Raw genomic sequence first — 26,091 nt, forward strand, 5'->3', positions numbered from 1 at the left:
ATATGCTGGATAAGTTGGCGGTTCATTCCGCTGTGGCGACCCCTGATTAAAAAAGGAACTAAGCCGAAAAGAAAATGAATGAATGAAATAAATAAATCAACAGTAATAAAATATTAAAATAATGACAGATGTGCAGTACGCTCATATATCACCAACACAGGAACGGCAAAAGCCAACCTCAGCGCAGTACACAACCATGGCAATACTTTTCCAAAAGAAAGTGTGAATGAACTCATCGATGCCCTTCAAGATCTGTAAACTGTACAAACGGAAGCGCGGCATATAAATAGCCTCCGGGGTAATGAGGCAGGGCTGCTCATATGTGTTTTGCAGCAGCAGGAGGGAGAAGTGCTGAAATCCCTCGTGACGTCACGGAGAGATAATGGGAGAGGAGTCAGCAGCAGATGCAGGAAACAGCGCTGCCCCTTTAAATATCGCACTCATGCCTCGGATGGAGCTTTAGAGGAACCGCAGAGCTCCAGAAAAACAGCCCAAAAAATCCATCGTGACATGACAACCGGATTTTAACACTGCGTCTTTCATACGTCAACATTTGGGTGAGTTTCTGAATAACACTACCTGAATAACATCTAATTGTGTATGTTTTCCTTTTGTAACTATTATAAATAATTGATTATATATTATATAATCTTAAAGGAGTAGTATATAGGCTGTACTTACAGTCTGCGGCTGTTTTCTCTTTGTCTTTTATCCCGTCTGTGTTTTCTGCGCATCCTCATCCTGCCCGCACCATCAGCAGCGCTGCATCACATCCTTATCGCTTCACCGTCGGATTTAATCCGTACTAATGTATTCAAAAATCGTCCCCGTCGCCGTTTTTGCTCGCATCCATGTGCTCAGCAAACAATCGCTGCTCGTGAGGCTTTGATATTCGTTCTGGTGGCTCCACTAATCATGTCAGACTGGAAGAGAGTCTCATTGGCCAGCAGTCTCTGTTGACTCTGATTACTGTACATAGCGTATACAGTTTTAGTATGGAAGCTGAGTATGGAAACATTCATTTGAACTGTTTAATAAGATTTGTTTTTGTGCCTTATACTTTATATGTAGTAATATTAATAGTATATACTTTAATAAATGTTTATGAAAAGGTTTCTGTATTGAAACAATCATGGTTAAAGGCCCACTTATAGTACACCAAGAACGATAATTATAAGGCAAGGCTTATTTATATAGCACATTTCATACACACTGAAAAAAAATGATTCAAAGATGATTCCTTGGATTTACTAAATTGTTTTACGTTAAGTGGTTGTAAACAATTTATTTGTGTTGAATTTAAACAAACAAATTAAGTTTAATAATGTTTAACTTAATTTGTTTGTTTAAATTCAGCCCAAATAAATTGTTAGGGTTAGGGATGGACACTGTGTTTTTTGGACCAAAGAAGAAAAGGACCATCCAGATTGTTACCAGCAACAAGTCCAAAAGCCAGGGTCTGTCATGGTTAAGTGCCCTTGGCAAAGGTATCTTGCACTTCTGTGATAGCACCAGTGTTGCTGAAAAGTAGAGAGAGATTTTGGAACACAATGTGCTTGCTGCCTTCTTTTCCAGGGACATATTTCATAGGGGTGTAACGATATATTACAAACCGAACCAAATTATTGCGATACACCAACCACAATACGTATCGTGAAACTCTCGTAGCGTTCCACTGTACTCTCATGCCCCCTGCTGCCCATTGTTGAGGTTGATGTCACTTGTCTCTTACTAATTGAACCAATTTAAACATCTTTATTTCATCACATTTGATTAAATTGTATTAGTAATGATGAGCTTTTGTTCTAAATAGTATATTCTAAAGTTAGTATTTTCCATGAATTGAATTGAATGAGTTGAATGCCATGTCATGTGACTTGAGTGAGCGATCACTCGGTTACTGTATGATGGCTGCTTCACATAGTATTAAGACTGCAGATCCCTCAGACACATTTAAGTCGCCTGTGTGGGAACATTTTGATTTTTCAGTGGAGTACAGGAGTGGAATTCGTGTGATAGACAAAGCGCATGCCTTTCTGTCGTAACTTTACCGAAACTTACTTATAAGTATTAATATTGTGGTAATTTCACAATGTGAGGGTGTAAGCAAAAGACAGACAACAGAACAGCCAACAACAGTGATTTAATGTACAAAAGTGAAACCAGAATAATGCCCAAATATATGCTATAAACATAAATATTTACACTAATAAAAAATAATATAATAAATTAGCAAATTCAAACAAAGTAACTAACAAAATTTAGTTAAACTCGTGTAGGGGGACAACAGTGAAGCCAAACAAAAGAAAGAAATATAATTTCAACAAGACGATGCAAAACCACATCCTGCACACATTACAAAGTCCTGGCTGTGGAGGAAGAGGACTCACATACTTGACTGGCCTGCCTGCAGTCCTGACCTGTCTCTAATAGAGAATGTGTTTTGCATTTTGAAAGGCAAAATGTGACAATGAATCTTAAGACTTTGCAGCAAGAATGGGACAAAATTACACCTGAAACACTTCATCACTTGGTGTCTTCAGGCCCTAAACATCTTTTAAGTGTTGCGAAAAGGAACGACTACATTATGAAGTGGTAAATGCTTTACTGTTCCAACTTTTTTGAAATGTGTTGCAAGAACCAAGATTGGAATGTTTTTATTTTTGAGGGGAAACAATAAAAATCATGAGTAACACATTAAATAATGTTTGTTGTATTGTCTGCAATGAAATATAAGTCAAAGTATATATTTTTTAAATCACTACTTTCTTATTTTATTCGAATATTCCATACTGTCCCAACCTTTTTTGATTTGGGATTGTACTTGTATTTCAACATTTCTTCTTCATTTGCCTTCATCCAGGTCTTAACCTTCAGAATCATGCCAGAACAGAGCAATGATTATCGGGTGGTTGTATTTGGAGCCGGCGGGGTGGGCAAGAGCTCGCTGGTCCTGCGTTTTGTGAAGGGGACGTTTCGAGAGAGCTATATCCCCACTGTCGAGGACACCTACAGGCAGGTGATCAGCTGCGACAAGAGCATCTGCACCCTCCAGATCACAGACACCACAGGCAGCCACCAGTTTCCAGCCATGCAGCGTCTGTCAATCACCAAAGGCCACGCATTCATCCTGGTCTACTCCATCACCAGCAAACAGTCTCTGGAGGAGCTCAAGCCTATATTTGAGCAGATCTGCCAGATTAAAGGCGACATCGAGAACATCCCCATCATGCTGGTGGGCAACAAGAGCGATGAAATGAACATTCGTGAGTTGGAGAGCGGTGACGGAGAGGCCATGGCAAAGAAGTGGAAATGTGCCTTCATGGAGACGTCAGCCAAGACAAATCACAACGTCAAGGAGCTGTTCCAGGAGCTGCTCAACCTGGAGAAGCGCAGGACAGTCAGCCTTCAGATCGACGGCAAGAAGAGCAAGCAGCAAAAACGGGCTGAGAAGCTGAAAGGCAAATGTGTGGTCATGTGAAGAAGTGTGTCTGAAAAACCAAAACGTTTTCACATTCATGATATTGAAGGATTGGTTAACCCTAATATTTAAAATACTTTCATTATGTACTCAAAGTCGTTCCAGAAACATTGAGAGTGCATTATTTTCTAATCATTCAAAGTAATTATTCCACTTATCCAGTGGTTCCCAAACCTAAATACACTCGGATGTTGTATTTCAAGACATTTGTCAGGGTTTGTTGTCAACCCTGCAGGCACAGGACGTCAATATGATGTCATATTGACATTGTATCCAAATATACCCCAACATCATGAGGACGTTGGATTTTGTTTGGAAATAAAAATCAGGTTGACGTCAGAACCCAACGTCAGGCTGGCATCAATATCCAGCGTCAAACCTAAAATCAACCAAATATCAACGTCTAATCATGTTACACCTTGACGTCGTGTGGACGTTACCACTATGACATCTATCAGACGTTGGATTTTGGTCATTTTCAAACAAAACCTAAAATCAACCAAATACCAACGTAATTTGACGTCGTTATTTGACGTCAAAATAGCGTTGTCCTTAGACGGTGACTACATGTTGAATTTTGGTCACTTGACATCATGACCTAAATCCAACCTAATATTGACGTCTCATGATGTTGTGTACCTGCTGGGCAAGCTGCTTCTCTGTAGACATTGTAAAAAAAGTGATTGATTATCTACTTAACTTTTTTTAAAAGGTGAGTAAACCTATTGCCTTATGCGCAACAAGTTGATTCCACTTTCAAAAAAGTCTGTAAACCCAATGGCTCCCAACTTAACTTTTAACATTATGCACATAGTTTGTTCACTTACACTTAAAAAATTACTCCAAAGTACTTATTTAAAATGAGTTGAAACATTTATTCATTTTCTTTAAAACACAATTCAAATCTTTGAATGACACAACTCAAATCATTCTTTAGGAGACTGGAAAATATGTACATGTTAACTGATTTGTTAAGTATTTTGATGAAGTTCAATCTCTTCATACAAAAAACAGACTTTAAAAACCTAAATGAAATCTGTTGTGTCTTTTTAGAAGACTTGAATTAAGCTGCTTGATTCTAATGGATTTATTTACTTTTAATTTGGGGAAAATAGAGTTTAATTAAGAGACAGAAACACTTTCATTAAAAACGTTTATTTATGTTTTGAAGATGAATGAAAATCCTATGGTGTCTGGAATGACTTGAGGATGAGTGTATAATGACTATTTTTTGGGTGATCCAACCCTTTAATGCTTGGGTTTACACTGTTTACACATGAGGACAGGAATGGCAGACATCACTCAACCATTGTACATTTCCAGGAGCAAGGATTACATGAGGTGACCTTCATATACTCAAGTACCTTAAAGTTAATCCTAAGACTTTTCTTCTTACATGGAACAAAAGTTACAGTTATGAGAAATATCCAGGCCATTATTTATTATAGTGAATAGGAGAATGTCCAAAATGACAAAAAAGCATCATAAAAATGTAATTACAAACTTTGACTAATGATTTAAAAGGAATGCATCTGAAGTAATGTAATTTTATTCTCAGTAAGTTCATGTTTTTATGGTGCTTTTTCCATTATTCACTAAAGAGTGATATACATGTCGCAGTCACCAGCAATCTAGCCCATGAAGATTGCTGGAGAACTATAAATCTGCTGGTATATGGACTACAAGATCCAGTCATGCACCACACACCCACACCTTCTCCAAGTCTCCATTGATTACACTCCTATAGCTGACGCTGCTCATGGACTGATTACACCACACATACATACTGTATGGCTCACTCATGGCTGAGTCTTTTATAATGTGAAGTGATGATAACAACAGAGGTGCGGATCCAAACGCAGGGTTTATTAGCAGGCAAGCAACAGTCAACATAGGAGCAAACAGATGTATACAGGCAATCCAGAGTCGTGGTCAATAAACAGACAGATGGTCAAAATTCAAGAATAAACAAACAAAACAAAGCAAGGTTCAAACATGGAAGGCAAGGCAAGGAATACGCGTTGTAATGTCACAAAAACAGATAACAAGACTCAAGAATCTTAAAGTGACGCTGCGGTCACACTAGAGTTAGAGCTTGCGAAATTCTGTTGTACAGTGCTGCGAAAAGGGGGCGGGAATAAACAAGATTATTAAACATTAATAAAGCAAGTGATTGTTCCATATTTAAAATTTCTGCCGGTCGTTTTCGCAGGTTAGAGTTCACCAAGCTTGAACTTTCTATCGCAGCAATCTGTGAAACTTGATGCACAAGCTTGCGCTTCCGGTCTGATGCATTCGGATGCATATGAATGGAAGTCTATGGAGAGAAAAGTCCAGTGTGACCGCAGCTTTAGCCGCATATATGTGTGGTGTAATCAATCCATGAGCCGCATCAGCCGTGGGAGTGTAATCAATTGAGATTTGGAGCAGGTGTGGGTGTGTGTTACATGACCGGATCTTGTAGTCCATATACCAGCAGATCTGCATGGGCTAGATCGCTGGTGAATGTGACAATACTGTGGTCAAGAGAGCTTAAACTTGCTACAAGTTAAAACAACACATGCAAATAGAAAAACCCTAACAAACTGAGAATACATCTTAAATTTGATAGCACACACAAGTTCTCACATCACATGCAAATACAGAAACATTCTGCAAATAGCAAACACTACAACTGAAATATATCTGGGGACCATAAAGATGAGGAACCAGTCTGCTTCCTGTTTAGAGTCAGTAGTGTTGTTGGAGATCTGTGAGTTCTTTTTGTTTATTTTAAAGTCCTGATCCTATGGTTACTTGCTGTTTGTACATTTTCACTCTAATGATGTGAAGAATTAACGTTAAATAACTGCTCACTCTAAACAGGAAGTATCCATGTTCATTACTTTTTAACATCCCCCAACATATTTCTGTTGTGGTCTGCACTATTTGCAGTGTGTATCTGCATTTGCACATGCTGTGAGAATTTTCTTGCACTTGTATTGTCAAACTGATGCCCTTTTTTTTATTTGTTAATGTTTTTATATTTCCAAGTGTTTTTTTTTTCTTACCTTGCAGCGTGTTTGAGCTCTCATGGCCACCGTAGATATACCTTAAAAAATTCATACAATTTTTTATGGCGAAATTCTTACACTGCAAAAAAAAGTCAACAGTTGCCTATATTTTGTGATTCATTGCTGTTTTCAGGTACTAAGCTGATTAAATTAAATTAAATTAAATTAAATTTAATTTAATTTAATTTAATTTAATTTAATTTAATTTAATTTAATTTAATTTAATTTAATTTAATTAAACTATAAACAGTTTAAAACATTTTATTGTACAAAAAACAAATACATCTGTCCAATTACTGTATTTTTATACAATCCAGTATATATATTATATTATATATGTATATAATATTTAGACCAATCCAGACGATACATAATTTCAGACACTAATAAAATAAAAGTTTTTTATTTATAGTCTAATTTCGAGAGGATCACATGCTCATGACTGCTTGTGGCCGGTCCCACATTATTCAATTTATTATTCACCAATCAGACGATTCCTCAGCCACTAAAATACCCTACGTTCCTTAAAAAAGCCATCTTTCACCCCTACTCCACCTTTCCTAGATGGGTGGCACGGTGGCCCAGTGGTTAGCACTGTTGCTTCACTGCAAGAATGTCACTGGTTCTAGTCCTTAACATGCCAGCTGATGTTTCTGTGCTGAGTTTAAATCTTCTCCCGGTGCTCACGTGGGGTTCTCCCGAGTTCCCCCAGTTTTCTCCTACAGTCCAAAAACATGCAACTTGGCACCAAATCGGCACCATAGACATGCTCCTAGTATGTAGTTATCTCTTAGGAGCAATCACTATCTGTTCATTAGCTACTACAGTCGGGGAGTTCTTGGGATCTACCTGAGCTCAAACTCCCCTCTCACCTTGAAAACAGGAGGGAGCCCTGGGTTTGAGGATCTTATGAGCTCAGGGCTCTCTTCCGGGACAGCACGCCAAACATGCTTTATAATCAATCATCAGCTAATTGTAAAGTCTTGAATGTCAATGTGTTAAACTTATCAACAATAAATTTCTGAGTAGTCATAAAGTCATCAAATACAATTTTAGATGCAGAAATATACTGATAAAACATGCATAAATCATGAGCTATGGGCTACTGTGACTTAACAGATATTTATTACAGTATCAAAAACTAATATTAATGAAGTAATCATTGTAATAACTAAACTCTCCTAGATGTGATTGTGATGTAACTGAACCCGCTGAAGGTTTGCACCGGATTTCAGCATTACCTGGCAACCGCAAACTCTAAAGGGAAAATCCCCAAGTGTGCATGACCTCAATGACAGTACTGTAATGTACACTTATGACTTTTCAAAAAGCAGTAAAAACCAGTGCAAAGGGTTTTAAAAGCTCTATATCGATTCCAGGGATCGATCGAAATAGTCGGCTTTATAGCAGTTGTGGGGATAACAGCACCGGCTGGCTGAATTAAAGGGACGGTTCACTCACAAATGAAAATGTACACATCATTTAATCACGTAGTTTTCTATCTTCTGTTGAACACAAATCAAGATATTTCGAAGAATGTTGAAAACTGGTAATCAATCAGCAAAAATGCTTTTCTTACTTAGATTTTTTTGTCTTGTTTTTAGTCCAAATATCTAAAAATTCTTAAATCAAGAAGCATTTTCTAGGCGAGCAAAACATATAGTCTTGTTTTCAGAAATAATATGCCAATATTAAGTCAGTTTTTCCTTAAAACAAGCAAAATAATCTGCCAGTGGGGTAAGCAAAATAATCTAGTTTTTCCTTTTGACAAAGGATTATTTTTCTTACCCCATTGGCAGATTATTTAGCTTGTTTTAAAGAAAAACTCACTTAATTTTGGCATATTTTTCTAAAAACAAGACTATATGTTTTGCTTGTCTAGACAATTCTTCTTGATTTAAGAATTTTTAGATATTTGGACCATAAACAAGACAAAAATCTTAGTAAGAAAATCATTTTTTGCAGTGCCTTGACGTTCATAGTGGGAAAAATAAATACTATAGGAGTCAATGAATACTGCGTTCCAGCAATGTTCACAATGTCTTTATGTTTTACTAAACAGGAGAAAGAAACTCAGGTTTGCATCAAGTCAAGTGTGAGTAAGTGATCACAAAATGTACATTTCTGAGTGAACTTTCGCTTTAACATACTACAGTATACACTTTAACCTGATAAAAGTCTTGATAAAATTTGTGACTTATTAATAAAGTCATCTGTAATGGCAAAGAAAGCATCCCCGCAGGACTCCCAGAGTTCATTAAGATTCTTTGGATTCATCTTTAATGCCTCTTTAAACTTAGCACATATATGCTCAATAATGTTAATGTCTGGTGACTGGGCTGGCCAATCCTGGAGCACCTTGATTTTCTTTAGTCTAGGGAACTTTGATGTGGAGGCTGAAGAATGAGAAGTTGATAGGTTAACTGACACCAAACTTGACTGATTTCTGTGAGAATCTTGCGGATCCCAATAGGTCTTCTCAGTATTTCATGATGATTGGGATGCAGTGCGACAGATGATTCATCAGAAACATCTACCTTCTGCCACTTTTCCAAATGATCAACTAGAAATACTAGAACTAGAAACAAGTTTTTATTTGTTGCTCTTACAACTGGGATCATCGACAAGACTTTTATCAAGTAGTGTATAACAAATACATAATAAAAGGCCGTTTATAATTGCACATCAACTGAATGGTAACAAGTCAAGGCATGCAGCCAGTAGTGGATGTAGTAGCCAGCTAAAATAAGCTGAATGTTGCTGTGTTAGTTGTGCCATAGCTTCATTATACTCCCTATGCCTTAGACTCGGTTTGTATCAGAGCTTTAGAAAGAAAACTCTACAAATGTTAACTATTTTCCAAGTAATATATACAGTATTTTGTATGGATATTATGGCGTGAAAGGCTATATTCAGAGTGGATCTACTGTAATTGTACAGTGAACCTAACATGAATATGGTCTGAATATGAAATTTGTAATTCTATTGCTTATACAAGGTGACAATAGGTGGCTGTGGTTTTTCAAAGCGAGCTAACATGTGTTTACACGTATTTAGTGAAACATCAACAAGTGCTTTTGAGAGTAATAGCTTTTATAATGATATATTTTAGCATGACCGGTACTTGTACAGTGAGATATTTATCAAAATCAAGTGCTATGCTATATTTGTCACAAGAAGAGACTCACTTGTGTGTTTCTATCGAAGTAAACCGCTGTACTGTACACTCTCAGAAATAAAGGTAATAAAGGGGTGGTATCTTTTCAAAAGGTACATATTTGCACCAGTGGTGTAGTGGTTAGTGCGGTGATACCGTGTGGCGACCTGAGTTAGATTCCCGCCTCGCGGCTCTGTGCTAATCCTTCCCTTCTCTCTGCTCCCCATGCTTTACTGTCAATAATCTCTACTGTCCTATACATTAAAGGTGAAAACCCTAAAAAGTAATATATATATATATATATATATATATATATATATATATATATATATATATATATATATATATATATATATATATATATATAATAGTACCTAAAACTTTTAAGAGAAACACTTTTGTACTTGTTAGGTACCAATATGTACACTTGAGGTACTAATATGAACCATTTAAGTACAAAATTATTCTTTTCGAAAAGGTACTACCGCAATGACACATCGCGTACCTTTGTTTCTGAGGGTGTATATACAGTAGTATGCCTTTAACAAGTGCAATGTTTAAAGGATAGTCCACCCCAAATATTATGCCACCGTTTACTTTTGAAACCATTGTTTGTTGCAACCCGGGCTCATTGTGGAAACGTAGCCCCGCGGACGTTTCTGCGGGCCGCGATTTACGTCCCGGGAGGTACGTATTCCAGCGTTTTTTTGTTTTCGCGGATCCGCGAGAGGCCGCTGTGCGTTCTGTTGATGCCGCCGCGTTCTCGCCCTCATTTTTCAAATTCCATTGTTCCCCGGACTCGATCCCGGTCGTCGTCCACCGCGGCCAGCTCCTCCTCCTCGTCCGGGGTCTCCGCTCCGCCGACACAACGCTGTGAGCTAGGCGGACAAACTGATTGCGTCGGGAAAGCCCTCCACTCGGAGGCGAGCCGTCAGCCGGCGAGCGAGAAGAGGAGGGGCGGAGCGGCGCCACACCGCCCCGCAGCGTTCGCTCGAAAAAAACCAAACACGGCCTTTACTTACCTCCGGCCACGTAAATCGCGGTCTCCAGAAACGTCCGGGGGCTACGTTTCCAGAATGAGCTTGGGTTGGTTTGTTTCTTTTTTCTACTGAATATAAGGAAGATATTTTGAAGTTGGTTAAAAACCAGTACACTGCAAAAAATGCTCTCCCTGCTTAAATTTCTGTATTGTTTCTAGTGCTAATATCTACAAATTCTTAAATCAAAAGCATTTTCTAGACAAGCAAAAACTGTTGTCTTGTTTTAAGAAATATTAGGGAACATTAAAGGACACCTATGATGAAAATCATTCTTTGTAAGCTGTTTGGACAGATCTGAGTGTAGGCAAAGTGTGTCCTCAGTCATATTGGGTTAATATAATGATAATAAGTCTCTTTAAAATTTTCCTGATCTTAAAATAGGATCCAAATCCCTACTGTTTTGAGGCCCGCTGCAATGTGATGTAGGAGTACAGTTTTCCCTGCACAACAATTTGATTGACAGCTTTGTATTAGCAAAACAGAGAGTCTGTCTACCTCAAAAAAAAAAAAAGAAAGAAAGAAATTTACAGTTGTTACCGTGAAAATTGGTTACATTTTGGCATGGATAACAAACAACTCAATAGGCTATATAACATTTATTATAATTTTAAAGGTAAAAATAAAGATTTATGTTAGGCAATCATAAGTAGTAGTTGTTGTTGTTGTTGTTGTTTTTTTTTTTTTTTCTTCATGAAATTGTCCGGTTGGCATTTGCAGGTGCTCAGAGATGAAAATTCCAATACTCTGAAAGCTAATGAATAATTTTATTTGATAATTTGAGTGTTTTGAGCTGAAACTTTACAGACACATTCTAGAGCAGGGGTGGCCAATCCTGTTTCTGGAGATCTACCTTCCTGCAGATTTCAGTTGCAACCCTTATCAAACACACCTGTCTGTAATTATCAAGTGGATTTCAGGTCCTAATTAATTGGTTCAGGTGGGTTTGATCAGGGTAGGAACTAAACTGTACAGGAAGGTAGATCTCCAGGAACAGGATTGAGCACCCCTGTTCTAGAGACACAAAAGACTTTTCTGAATCTTAAAAAAGGGGTAAAATATGTCCCTTTTAAGTCATTATATAGCTTCCCTTCAAGCTATATAATCTGCCAATGGGGTAAGCAAAATCATCATATGCCAAAAGGAAAAACAATATTAGTTTGCTTACCTCATTGGCAGATTATTTAGTTTGTTTTAAGAAAAATATCACTTAATTTTGGCATAAAACTAGAGAATATGCAGTCGAAGTCAGAATTATTAGCCCCCTTTGAATTGTTTTTCTATTTTTTAAATATTTCCAAAATGATGTTTAACAGATTCAGGAATTTTCACAGTATGTCTGATAATATTGTTTTCTTCTGGAGAAAGTCTTCTTTGTTTTATTTAGGCTATAAAAGCAGTTTTAAATTTTTTACAATTTTTTAACATTTTAAGGTCAAAATTATTAGCCCCTTTAAGCTATATATATATATATTTTTCGATATTCTACAGAAAAAATATTCTACAGAACAAAGCTGTATAGAAGTGTCTTAAAAATATCTAGTCGAATATCATTTACTGTCATCATGGCAAAGATAAAATAAACCAGTTATTAGAAATGAGATATTAAAACTATAATGATTAGAAATCTGCCCTCCGTTAAACAGAAATTAATTCAGGGGGGCTAATAATTCTGACTTCAACTGTATATTACATGTCTAGAAAATGTTTCTTGATTTAAGAATATTAAGATATTTTTCCTAAAATCAAGACTATAAGAAAAACTAAGAAGAGCTTTTTTTGCAGTTTACCCACTGACTTCCAAAGTAGAAAAATGAAATACTACAGAAGTCAATGGATATTGGTTGTCAACATTCTTCAAAATATCTTCTTTTGTGTTTAATAGAAAAAAGAAACACATGAAGGTTTGAAACAAATGATGATGTGGGGTAACTATCACTTAACTTGAATATCAGAATGTGCGCAAACCCTTTATGAAAATTAACCAATATATTATAGTGTAATAAACATGTTTTGAACAGTTGACTACTTTGTATGATAATGACAGTTTTCCATCAAATACAATGGTTAAACTATGGGAAATGTAACAGATTTTGTAGCTACCATGATTTAGGTACGATAACATGTTTTTTTTTGCTGTAAGTATATGGTTAATTTACGTAAAGGAACGTTGGTGATCAGAATTGAATTTCAGGTACAGAAATTGCTTACAGTCGGTTTCTGTTTTACATTAGGAGATCTGATATACGAATTGTAATATTGTTTGGATGAAATGCCTGTATAAACATCATGTGTGCCTACACGTTTATATGATTGTACTACGCAACAAAAATAAATAATATTATGCAATTGATCGCATGACTTTATACTTCAGGGTTAAAAAAAACAATCCAACGTTTTTATATTTTAAAGGCTGCAGTAGATAGTTCTGCTTCCTTTTTGTGTAAACAATTACATAAAGGTCATTCTGCCAGCTAGCCGGTTTGTTTGTTTGCTTATTCAAACGGGATGAATAGTTTGACCCGGTGCTGGTGTGTGGGAGGAAGGTAGAGGAAGAATTTCTGCGGTATTTAGACATGTCAGAGTAATAAAGCCGGTGAGGCTCATTACCGCCATGTCAAGTGCTCTGCAGTATAATAGAGCACCTGCAAGCACTTAACCAGCATCTCGCCGCCAGTGCCATTAATCTGAGCATTAATCAGTAGCTTCACTGTAAGAGCAGCTTTTATAGACTATCCCTGCTGCTTATAGTGTGTAGCAGTGGTGTAGTCCTTGCTATACGCACGTATACTCAGTATTTTTTTCATGAGCTGTTTGGGTATTACCACTTCTGAGGATCAATAATTGAGTATACCCTCAGTATACTCACTTGTTTTTCTGATTAAACTTCCCTAATTTACATGTATTTGCGTCCCCTTTAACTGTATACCAAACGGGTTTTTGTTTTAACTCACAACTTAATTTGTTAAGATGTGCATATTTCTTACAATTCTTACTTAAATATTTATATGACACATTCTTTGTTTACCTCCAAAATGATCTGATCCTGACCCACACTAAAATTAAAATCCTAAAATCGCCCCTGTAAAACAGTATTTCACATTTGTCTTAATTGTGCCGCTAGTGAACGACACTATACCGTATATAACACTAAAAACAATTAGGCAAAGACTACTCATAAATCGCAAAACAATGTGCGATTTAAAAGGGTAACTACTAGTATGTAATAGCGACAACAGAAGACAGACTCCAAATAGTTTGGTTTAAAACAAGCATGCACGAATGTGACAATTAAAAATAATTGCTGATTGATGTTTAAAGGAACCTATAAAATGTAAAGTAATAAGCCAGTAAAGAAAGTAAGCTAAAAAGCTGTTTTTCCATGTATGCACAGGCTCTTTTGAGTTAACTTAAATACAGGTAACTAATGTAAAAAAAAAAAAAAAATATATATATATATATATATATATATATATATATATATATATATATATATATATATTAGGGATGTAAGGGTATTGTAAATACCGTCATACCGCAATATTAATTTTTTTCGATATTACCGTATAGTCGCATGACTCGGTAAAACTATAGGTCTTCTGAGAAAATTTGCTCAGGCGAATGAAGCGAACGGGAGGTACCGGAAACTACAATTCCCATCAGCCCAGGCTTGACCATAATCCCTTGCGGTCTGTTGTCGCTACAGATCCAGTAATGCGGAAATGGAGTGTGCTGCTATAAGCGGGGATGAAAAAGAGCTGGGTGTTGTCGCCGCGCGCGTACTGAATAGTGGTGTTGTCGCACGAGTTCTTATCAGCTGTGTTGTCCCGCGCGTACTGAATAGCGGTGTTGTCGCACGAGTTCTTATCAGCTGTGTTGTCGCGTCGCGGGGGCACTTTTGATCATTTTGGAAGGGAACTTTCTATCCAAGACTAAAAAGGGCATGTGCACTGCACAGGTTGAGCCCTATGTGTGCACGTGCCTGCAAGTTGGGGAATACGACTAATAACAGTCATGGGGACTGCAGAAACACAGCACACTGTTCAGATTGATGCAGACATGAGATCTCTATCTCACTTATGGTTTGTCCTCTCAAGTGGGGGAAAGACAATGCACAACGTTACCCACTGCTGTCAACCTGGGCCAAGTCATATCTCTCTTGTCCCAGAAACCTCAGTCCCAAATGAGAGGGTTTTTTCTGTTGCAGGGGACATTGTAAATACCCAGAGATACCAGCTTTTACCAGATTATATTTATATGATAATTTTCCTTTAAACCCATCTCTATCTAAGTAAGTGAGCGATTAAATGTTGAATGTGATGAGTTTTCAACAATACTAAATTGAAACTTAATTTTTTTTACATGGTTTAATATTTTTTTGTTATTAAAATTGAAGTTCCTGTTTCAAAGCTTACAGATAGATGGCTAATTTGTATGTCATTGACACTTTTGGCACTTTTTTGGAGTATTTTCATAAGTTTTGTTTTTTCCTGTAAATGATTCAATAAATACCGTACCGTGACATTCATACCGAGGTATTACCGTACCGTGAAATTCTGATACCGTTACATCCCTAATATATATATATATATATATATATATATATATATATATATATATATATATATATATATAATCTCCAATGAATCGAAGAAAACATTGACTTTCGTCGTTTCTTTGCCTACTTTCATTTAAAATTTGTGTCGGGTGTAGTAGTATACCACCTTTTTTTCTAGGACTACACCACTGGTGTGTAGTAAGCAGCATCGGAAAGGTTACTATTAAATTAAAAGTGTTATAAATACATTGAATAATTACAAAATAAATAAATATATACATACATTTCCTTTATTGAAGGATTGTTCACCGCAGAAAAAACATGCGTCATCTGTCATTAAATAAAACCAAATCACAAGGCTATATCGTAGTCGGAGAAGCAGGCCAAGTTTTAGATAAATAGTCCAAGCTTGTGCAAAAACAATTGTCCAAAAGCCAATAGTTGAAAAAGCAGACACAATGGTCATATTTCTAATAATAATCTGATGGTACATTAATATTGTGAAGGCAGCATTAAGCTTGGGCTTACATCTAAAAGTAAACACTGGCTGGGTGAGTGGTTACCAGTCCTGTTTGTTATAGCTGAGTGCTTTCGAGAACTAAGAAATATGATCATGTTACTCCAGTTCTGTCACCATTGCATTGGCTCCCTATTAAACATTTTATACACTCCAGAAAAAACAAACAAAAAGCGCTCTGGGGTAAACTCAAATGTATGGTCGGTGCTCTTTGGGTAAGGGATTCATCAAAACAGCAACAAGAATCAGTCCAAGGCACTCGAATAAAGTGAAAAAATTAAAAAGCCTTTATTCACATGGCTAAATCTCTAAAAACCTACGTGTTTCGGCAGAAGTCTGCCTTCATCAGGGTAACAGTGATATTACCACTGTTACCCTGATGAAGGCAGACTTCTGCCGAAACGCGCAGGTTTTTAGAGATTTAGCCATGTGAATAAAGGCTTTTTAAACATTTTATACATTTTAAAATCCTATTGACAACCTACAAAGCCTTGAATGGCTTAGCCTCCCAGTATCTGAGTGAGCTCCTGGTGCATCACAGCTCCTCACATCCACTACCATCAATTAATTCAATTGAGTATTGCAAAAATTTGATTTTCAGTCAAAACTTCTTCTCACCATGCAAAATCAAAGCAACATAAAGTTTCCACCCCAATAGGGAGACGTTCAAATGTTAATATCTAAGAAATACCCTGAGGTACAAAACTAGGTATTTAAAGAAAGGTGGCAGTAAAGTCAGGGAATCTGTATGCAGATCATCCGCACAACTTCTGTGTGTAGTTCTCATCTTCAGGTAAACATCTCTAAATTCTCTTTTCATTATGCTTATAGGTTTGATTTGATTAATTTGATTTGCTTAGGGTTGGGTTTAACACTATTGGTTGGGTTTAGGGAGGGGTTTAAGTCAGTGGTATGCATAGCTCACTTTGGTGTTGTACTTGTGAAGCAGAGCGCTCAGGTTTGAGTTTGAAAAAGTATGGTTCAAAAAGTAAAAGAAATAAAAGCAATATAAAATCAAGGTAAAACTATGTTGCTCTGGTGCACTTTTCTCTTATGTTTGCTTTGGAAAACACTATTGGTTGGGTTTAGGGAAAGGTTTAAGTCAGTGGTTTGCAGATCAAGACAACAAGTGCTGCCTTCTCATGGCCATGTACAAGAAGGACATGCATCTATGATGTAAATGACAAAACCCTGACGTTTAAAAAAACGCACCCATTTTATAGTATCTAGACAGCGCCCTCTAGTGGATTTGTCATCTGAAACGTGCAACAAAACGTACCCAGAGCAACATATCTTAGGTTTCAAAAAAATGTACAGTAGGCTGAGGCAGGTTTTTCAATGAGCCTGGGTTGCATTCCTCCATGGAAGAGAGTGTGTCAACAGAACACCACTGAATACGTAAAGATATCAACAAAACAATGTTCAATCACTCACTGCTGCTGCAACACAGGCTCATTGGAAATGCATGCTTCAGCCTACATTGTGAAACCAAGAAAATGTACTTCAGTAAATAGATAAATACCACAAAACAGCTTACATGCTTATGATGTGTAATCAAATATGTTTGCCTCTCTGTCTATCTTCATTTGGACAACATTTCTAGTGTGGTCATTTTAGTCGATAGCTCACTTTGGTGTTGTACTTGTGAAGCAGAGCGATCAGGTTTTAGTTTGAAAAAGTATGGTTTAAAAGCAAAAGAAATAAAAGCAATATAAAATCAAGGTAAAACTATGTTGCTCTTGTGCACTTTTCTCTTATGTTTGCTTTTGAAAACACTATTGGTTGGGTTTAGGGAAAGGTTTAAGTCAGTGGTTTGCAGATCAAGACAACAAGTGCTGCCTTCTCATGGCCATGTACAAGAAGGACATGCATCTATGATGTAAATGACAAAACCCTGATGTTTAAAAAAATGCACCTATTTTATAGTATCTAGACAGCGCCCTCTAGTGGATTTGTCATCTGAAACGTGCAAAAATACGTAGCCAGAGCAACATATCTTAGGTTTCACAAAAAATGTACAGTAGGCTGAGGCAGGTTTTTCAATGAGCCTGGGTTGTGTTCCTCCATGGAAGAGAGTGTGTCAACAGAACACCACTGAATACGTAAAGATATCAACAAAACAATGTTCAATCACTCACTGCTGCTGCAACACAGGCTCATTGGAAATGCATGCTTCAGCCTACATTGTGAAACCAAGAAAATGTACTTCAGTTAATAGATAAATACCACAAAACAGCTTACATGCTTATGATGTGTAATCGAATACGTTTGCCTCTCTATCTATCTTCATTTGGACAACATTTCTAGTGTGGTCATTTTACTCGATAGCTCACTTTGGTGTTGTACTTGTGAAGCAGAGCGATCAGGTTTGAGTTTGAAAAAGCATGGTTTAAAAGAGATAAAAGCAATGTAAAATCAAGGTAAAACTATGTTGCTGTGGTGCACTTTACTCTTATGTTTGTTTTGGAAAACACTATTGGTTGGGTTTATGGAAGGGTTTAAGTCAGTGGTTTGCTGATCTAGTTGACAAGTGTTGCCTTTTCATGGACATGTACAAGAAGGACGTTTCTAATATGTACCCTAACTAACATATGTAGACAGCACCCTCTAGTGGATATGTTATCTGAAACGTGCAATGAAACGTCTCCAGAGCAACATATCTTAGGTTTCGCAAAAATTTACAGTAGACTAGTACAGGAGTGGGTTGTGTTTCTCCAAGGAAGAGTGTGTGTAAACAGAACACCAGTGAATATGTGATGACGCACAGATGGTGTTTAATTGCGCCTCATCACAGGACCATAAATCTTCCATTACATCAGCTCACCAATGGAGCTGTGCATGCATGAGGCCACTCTAGTGTTTACTTTCAGATGTAAGCCCAGGCTTAATTCTGCCTTTAAAATATTAAAGTACTAAAAGATTATTATAAGAAATATGAGTTGTTAGAAATTGGAAAAGAACAGAATCTGAAGTTAAATGACTAATGGGAAACTCAAAGATAATTTTGATGTTTTGTGTGTGTGTGTGTGTGTGCGTACGTGCGTGCGTGCGTGCGTGCATGTGTGCGTGCGTGCGTGTGTGTGTGGAAACAAAAACAGTGTGACCGATTGCTGTGACTTTTCTTTTTCCACAGAAATTGCATCATTTGGATTTGTTATTAAAGTAAAGCGAATGCATATTTATGTTTAATAAATCGTGAAATCAGCATAGGACTTTTCAAGCATATTCCATAAATACATTTCACATATATGTATTATATATTGTACAAATGTATATGTATAATTTACATTGACCTTATACAAAATAGGGGCGTCACGGTGGCGTAGTGGGTTGCACGATGGCCTCACAGCAAGAAGGTCGCTGGTTTGAGCCTGGGTGAGTTGGCATTTCTGTGTGGGGTTTGCATGTTCCCCCCGTTTTGGCGTGGGTTTCCTTTGGGTTTCCTTCGGTTTACCCTGTCTAAAGACATGCGCTATAGGTGAATTGGGTAGGCTAAATTGTCCGTAGTGTATGTGTGTGAATGAGAGTGTATGGATGTTTTACTTGTACTAGGTTGCCGTTGGAAAGGCATCTGCTGTGTAAAACATATGCTGGAATAGTTGGCGGTTCATTCCGCTGTGTCCAACCCCTGATAAATAAGGGACTAAGCTGAAGGAAAATTAATGTATGAACGAATAATGTAAAATAATGCAAAATGCTTAACTGTAAACTATTTTGATACTAATAATTATTCATTCATTCATTGATTCATTCATTCATTCATTCATTTTCTTTTCGTCTTAGTCCCTTTATTTTAGACTGAAAAAATAGATCTACGTCTGCGCCTGGGTCTGCGCACGTCTCTCTGGTTCATGGTGAATGATACACTTTTTTTGCAGGTGCTGTGACATTAAGTCGCTTACAAGCGACCTCTAGAGGCTGGATGCAGTACAGGTCATAAACTCCATGAACTTCAAATCATTTTTAATCAAATATTTTTACTATGATATAATAATAATAATAATAATAATAATAATAATAATAATCATCATCATCATCATCATCATTCATTCATTTATTCATTTATTCATTCATTATCTTTTTGGCTCAGTTCCTTTATTAATCTGGGGTTGCCACAGTGGAATGAACCGCCAACTTATCCTGCATATGTTTTTGCAGCGGATGCCCTTCCAGCTGCAACCCATCTCTGGGAAACATCCATACACACTCATTCACAATGGATTATTTAGCCTACCCAATTCATGGAATTGGAAACCCATGGAAACACAGGGAGAACATGCATACTTCACACAGAAATGCTAACTGACCCAGCCGAGGCTCGAACCAGTGACCTGCTTGCTGTGAAACGACACCACTACCTACTGCGCCACTGCGTCGCCGCTTAATAATAATAATCATATAAATAGTAACAATAATAATGATAATGATAATAATAACAATAATAATAATAATAGTAATAATAATATTGATGATGATAGTAATAATCATAATAATAATAACAGTAATACTTATAATGATAATGATAATAATAATAATAATAATCACGACAATAATAACAATATTGACAATAATAACAATATAAAAAAATAATGATGATGATGAGGATGATAATAACAATAATAATAGTAGAAGTTATAATTGTTATTGTTATTGATATGTTTATTTTATAACTTGGTTGAATAATAATAATAATAATAATAATAATGAAAATAATAATAACAACAATAATAATTATAACAGTAAAAATAATAATAATAACTTGAATACTACTACTACTAGTAATGATAATAATAATGATAATAAGAAGAAGAAGAAGAAGAAGAAGAAGAAGAAGAAGAAGAAGAAGAAGAAGAACGATATAATTCAAATTGTTCAATTTGAATTTCATTCATCATTCATTTTCTTTGGGCTTAGTCCCTTTATTAATCTGGGGTCGCCACAGCGGAATGAACTGCCAACTTATCCAGAATATGTTATAAGCAGCGGATGCCCTTCCAGCCACAACCCAGTACAGGGAAAAACCCACACTCACATGTGACATACACTCACATTCACACACACACACAGTACGGCCAATTTAGTGTATTCAATTCACCTACCGGATGTCTTTGAACCGGAAGCACCGGAGGAAACATATGCCAACACGGGGAGAACATGCAAACTCCACATAGAAATGCCTACTGACCCAGCCGGGGCTCGAACCAGCGACCTTCTTGCTGTGAGGTGATCATTGTGCTATTCACTGAGCCAATGTGCCGCCTTAATTTGAGTTTGTTACAGATTTATTTTTTTACTTTTAAAAATAAAAAATAATTCCAAATTTAAAGTAAATTACTATTATTATTGTTTATTCAGTCTGTATAATTTTATTTAACAACAATAATAATTGCAATCAAATGTGTTTCCCCGATACATTCTGCAGCATGTTTTTGTCATTGGTGTTTTGTTTGTTTAATAAAATAATAAAAATTGTATTGCTGTACAGTTTCGCAGCTGGTAAAAATTATTTATTGCTATTGTAAAAGTTCTCAAGATACTAGTTCCTGTAAGTTGACCCTGTGTTGTAAATGACATGCAGTTTACACTCCGTCCTGTAGGTGCAGCAGTTTCCACAGGGATGCCGTGAATGCTCTGAGTTTTTGAATGGATGTCAATGGAAGAGAAGCTTCAGTAAACAGCTCATAAACCGCTTATCACTAATGAACAGACAGCCTGGCCGCTAATCTGCCGCGTGTTTGCCATTAAACACTTCTTCTGGGGTCAGTTTTTTTTCTTCTTCTTTTTATTTTTTGCAATAGGTACTATTTAGTACTACTTGTTAATTTGATATCATATCCTATCATATTTATTTATTTATTTATTTATTTATTTATTTATTTGTTTGTTTGTTTGTTTGTTTGTTTGTTTATTTATTTATTTATTTATTTATTTATTTATTGTATCAAGTTTACAAAACCAATCCACTTACTGCCAAATGGTATTCTAAAATATTTTTAATATTGAAAAATATTCAGTTTTTTGAATATTGAAATTTTTGAATATTAAATATTTTTTGAAAACAAAATGAATCACACATTTTGTGTTTAATTAAATCATTCATTCATTTTCTTTTCAGCTTAGTCCTTTTAATAATTAGGTGTCGCCACAACAGAGTGAACCGCCAACTTATCCAGTATATGTTTAACGCACTGGATGCCCTTCCAGCTGCAACCCATCTCTGGGAAACATCCATACACTCTCTTTCACACACATACACTACGGACAATTTTGCTTATACAATTCACCTGTGCCTTAGGTCTTGTGGGAGAAACCGGAGCACCCGGAAAAACCCCACGCCAACATGGGGAGAAAATGCAAACTCCACACAGAAACGCCAACTAACTCAGCCAGGGCTTGAACTAGCGACCTTCTTGCTGTGAGGCGATTGTAATTAGGTAATGAGTTTATTATTGATTCGATCTTTTTGTTGTCCTGTTGTACTACGTAATGTATATGCAGGGCCGGCGCGTCCATAGAGGCAACCCAGGTGGCCATCTAGGGCGACAGAATAGACAGAGAAGGTGTCGGCTACATCTCCTCACTTTCGTCCGCAATAATTCCCCCACTGCCCCGGTTCTCGCTGTCGTACGTACAATCCCACCCCCGTCTCTCGTTTTCACTTTCAGTTTGAGGGCGACATTATTATCATCTTTTGCCTAGAGCACCAGTTCAGTTTGCTCTGGCCCTGTGTATATGGAATCTCACTGATCAAAATTTTAAACGAAACGAAGGTTAAAATAAAATGTCTTTAACATATTCAAAATTATTATTCAATACATATTTGAAAAAATTTTATTTATTGAGTAAATAAAATGAAAAATAGAGTAAAAAATAAAAATCTCAATATTTTACATATAAAAAATTATTGTAAAAAATGTTTAAAAAAATATTTATAATTTATTATGTAGTGATTTTATTATAGTTTATTTATTATTAAATTTATTCGCTCTTTTGGTCTATTACACGTCATGCACAGCAAAATATGGGGACACAAAACAACGCTAACAGAGTTAATTTCAACACTTTCTGAAGTGTTGTCATATTGACACTTACAATAGGGTTAATTGGACAAAATCAAACAAAGCAGAAAACAAATAAAATGAAATAAATTAAGATAAAATGGCTTTAATCTATTCAAAATTATTATTCAAAAATGACATTTGAAGGATTAATTTTATTGGTTAATGATTTTATTAATGATTCACTTTATACTGTATATGAAAACTCACTGGTCACAACAGTCAAACTAAATAATCAAATAAAAAAATCTCAAGTTTTAACTTATTGTTAAAAACCATTTTAAGAAATATTTCTAATTTAAAAAAATAAAACAAAGCCACTGATAAAATAAAACAAAAGACAAAATAAAATACAACAAAACAAAATAAAACAAGACAAAATTAAATAAAATAAATAAAATAAAATAAAATAAAATAAAATAAAATAAAATTAAATTAAATTAAATTAAATTAAATTAAATAGATAAATAAATAAATAAATAAATAAATAAATAAATAAATAAATAAATAAATAAATAAATAAATAAATAAAATAAAAAATTTCCTTCCAGAAATAATGTGGTCTGTCTTTGTGAAGGGAGTGTCATGTACCTGTAGTCTGAGGAGCTTCAGAGGATTAGATCAATTAAGCTCCTTCTGGGCTTTATGTCAAGAATAGAACAATAAGAAGTGGAGCAGTGCCCTGATATCAGCTCATGCTGCTGTTTGCTCAAATACTGGCCTTTTCTTCGATACTTCTCTCAAGAAACCACTGTGGAGACCTGCACTAACTGCCTTCAGGTGAGAAAACGCGTTTACATGGATTCTCTGTCAAGTTTGAGAGTCTCTCTGTAGTTGTCGACTGTCATTCTGTCATCGCAAGGTTAGGACTTTGCTGACTCGTGCAAACCATGACGAGGGAAACACACGCGATTGACGTCTTTCCTAATTCATAGACAAAAATATCAAAGTATCAAACCAGTAAAACTACAAAATACCTGAGCTAATGCTGTGTTTATGGAGTAGTTTCTGTTTGTTATGCTTTTGTACGTCTGTTTGTTGACTGACTTTACTGACCAGAGCCTTATGGCAAGAAATACTATAGTAATTTTTAAGTAAATCGAGTTTTTGAACCATACTAAAGTATAATAAAGTACTTTGAGGTAAAATATAAAATATTTTGAGGTAATTTTAAACTTGCTTCGGCAACAATCAACGACAGTAATAGCTATGAACAAACGACAGAATACGTTTTCTAACTACAAGGAGTATACTACAATTCACCAGTTTACTCATTGTCATAAAAACTATAGTACTTCTTACAGTATACTATCAAATTACAGTAGTATGTTGTAGCATTCATTTACAATATGTTGTAAATGTAAATATGATAAATGTTAACTATATAGGTATAATACATTTTGCTGTAGTATGGTGAAAAAATATAACAACATATAACTACTGTACGTAGTATTTAAGTAGCCTATAATACACTTTGCTATAGTATGGTTCAAAAGCACTATGGTAACTTCTATAAAATACTATAGTGTTTTTTTGTTGTTGTTGTTTGTTTGTTTTTTTAGTTTAATGTGGTGTTTTTGAACCATGCTATTGTAAAGTACTTGAATTAATTATTTGTGGTAATCCTATGGTAACAGTAATTTAACCAAATGACTCAAATACTGTTGCTCGTTTTGCAACTGGGTATATCATACTACACAGCAAATTATGAGGTGTTGAATTTCTGGTGTAAGTCCCTGTAGTGTTATAGTGTTAATATCCAAGTGTACATATACTGTTTTTAACACTGATGTGGGTTAAATTAAATACTTAAACACTAATTTTACTGAGGCAAAAGAAAAGAGTTATTATTATTATTATTATTATTATTATTATTATTATTATTATTCCAGGGTGTTAAAACATATACATTTTTCTTACTCAAGTCAGTTTAAAAAAATGAATTTATGCTAAATATGACCTGGTGGTGGTGATAGAATATTTAATCTAGTATACAGTTTTTGCACTCTTAGTGTACAATTATTTACTCTCCTTAAGTGTATATATTCAACGCTTATTAAAGTGTAACTTTTACACTGGGCTGGTGGGACTCGTACACCAGAAGAGAGTGTAATTTAACACCTCTGGAGTTATATGTAACTAGACAATTTGCCCTACAGGTGTTAAAAATGTTTCATGTGGTGTGCATTTTTACACTCCAAGTTTACAATATTTTTAACTGGGGAGGTGTATATATTCAACACTTGAAAGTGTAACCTGGGCACTTTGATGGATGGACTCATATATACACCAGAAATGTGTTAAATGCAACACCTGTGGTTTAAAATGTACACTGGCAAACTTGCTGTGTATGGTACAATACACCCTGTAGTTAGAAAATGTATTGGGTCATTTGTATATATTACTGTTGTTTATGTGTTACCATACCAACAATTAAATTACCACAAATGATTCAGGTACTTTACTATAGTATGGTTCAAAAACACCACATTAACCATCAAAATAATTCCATTTAAATTGTATCAACCCCACATTAAAAACACTCTAGTAATATATAGAAGATAGTAATATATTTATATGTAGTTTTGTTATATGTATATTTTTTAACCATACTACAGCGAAGTGTATTATACTTACATGTATCATATTTATACTGTATTTACAACACTTTGGTAATGAATCCTACAACAAACTGTAATTTGAACTATAGTGAACACTGTAGTATACTTCAGTTTTTAAAGTAAGCTGTAGTGAATTGTAGTATAATAGTTGTAAAAAAAAAACTACAGTATTTGAGTCATTTGGTTAAATTACTGTTACCAGAGGATTACCACAAATGATTAATTCAAGCACTTTACTATAGTATGGTTCAAAAACACCACATTAAACTTTAAAATAATTCAATTTCAATTTACACAGCCCCACATAAAAATACACTATTGTATTTTACAGAAGATACTATAGTTTTTTTTGAACATGTAGTAAAAACTGGAGTATACTACAGTGTTTATCAGTGCACTATAGTTCAAATTACAGCATGTTATACATGATAATGGAAGTATTTAAATACACTTTAGTTAAAAATACTTTGGTTAAAATACTATGATGTATTTTTATATGGGGCTGTATAAATTGAAATTGAATTATTTTGAAGTTTAATGTGGTGTTTTTGAGCCATACTATAGTAAAGTACTTGAATTAATCAATTAAAATAAACTGGGGGGCTAATA

General features: G+C 35.5%; 2 protein-coding genes and 2 long non-coding RNA genes across 10 annotated transcripts in view; 3 read left to right on the forward strand and 1 right to left on the reverse strand.

The window, feature by feature from the left end:
• Positions 1-453: 453 nt before the first annotated feature.
• Positions 454-6,640, forward strand: diras2 (DIRAS family GTPase 2). 2 transcript variants are annotated; one of them, XR_015500778.1, is made up of 3 exons: positions 454-557; positions 2,864-5,151; positions 5,878-6,640. XR_015500778.1 is itself a non-coding variant. In XM_087270190.1 (2 exons), the coding sequence occupies exon 2, from the start codon at positions 2,882-2,884 to the stop codon at positions 3,479-3,481; it is 600 nt and encodes a 199-aa protein (XP_087126316.1). In that variant the 5' UTR covers positions 454-557; positions 2,864-2,881; the 3' UTR covers positions 3,482-5,546. The 2 variants fall into 2 exon arrangements, 1 of the variants encoding a protein (XP_087126316.1); XM_087270190.1 differs by lacking the exon at positions 5,878-6,640 and having other exon boundaries at positions 2,864-5,546.
• Positions 2,129-26,091, reverse strand: part of LOC147834982 (uncharacterized) — a 184,121-nt gene continuing 160,158 nt past the window's right edge. The window contains exon 2 of the long non-coding RNA XR_015500811.1: positions 2,129-3,454. This is a non-coding gene — a long non-coding RNA (uncharacterized LOC147834982). The remainder of the gene's footprint in view (positions 3,455-26,091) is intronic.
• LOC147841948 (uncharacterized) lies at positions 10,641-13,081 on the forward strand. Its single transcript, XR_015500812.1, has 2 exons — positions 10,641-11,553; positions 11,747-13,081. It is a non-coding gene; the product is annotated as an uncharacterized LOC147841948 (long non-coding RNA).
• Positions 23,411-26,091, forward strand: part of pdzph1 (PDZ and pleckstrin homology domains 1) — a 50,088-nt gene continuing 47,407 nt past the window's right edge. For 3 of the 6 annotated variants that reach the window (XR_015500750.1, XR_015500751.1, XM_087270087.1), the window contains exon 1: positions 23,451-23,641. The gene's annotated coding sequence lies outside the window, so the exon portion shown is untranslated. Of the gene's footprint in view, positions 23,642-26,091 lie in introns of all 6 variants that reach the window. The other 3 variants (XM_087270088.1, XM_087270089.1, XR_015500749.1) reach the window with 2 other exon arrangements.

This window comes from Danio rerio, chromosome 10, assembly GCF_052040795.2.
Source record: "Danio rerio strain M-AB ecotype USA chromosome 10, GRCz13ab, whole genome shotgun sequence".
Classification (NCBI taxonomy): domain Eukaryota; kingdom Metazoa; phylum Chordata; class Actinopteri; order Cypriniformes; family Danionidae; genus Danio; species Danio rerio.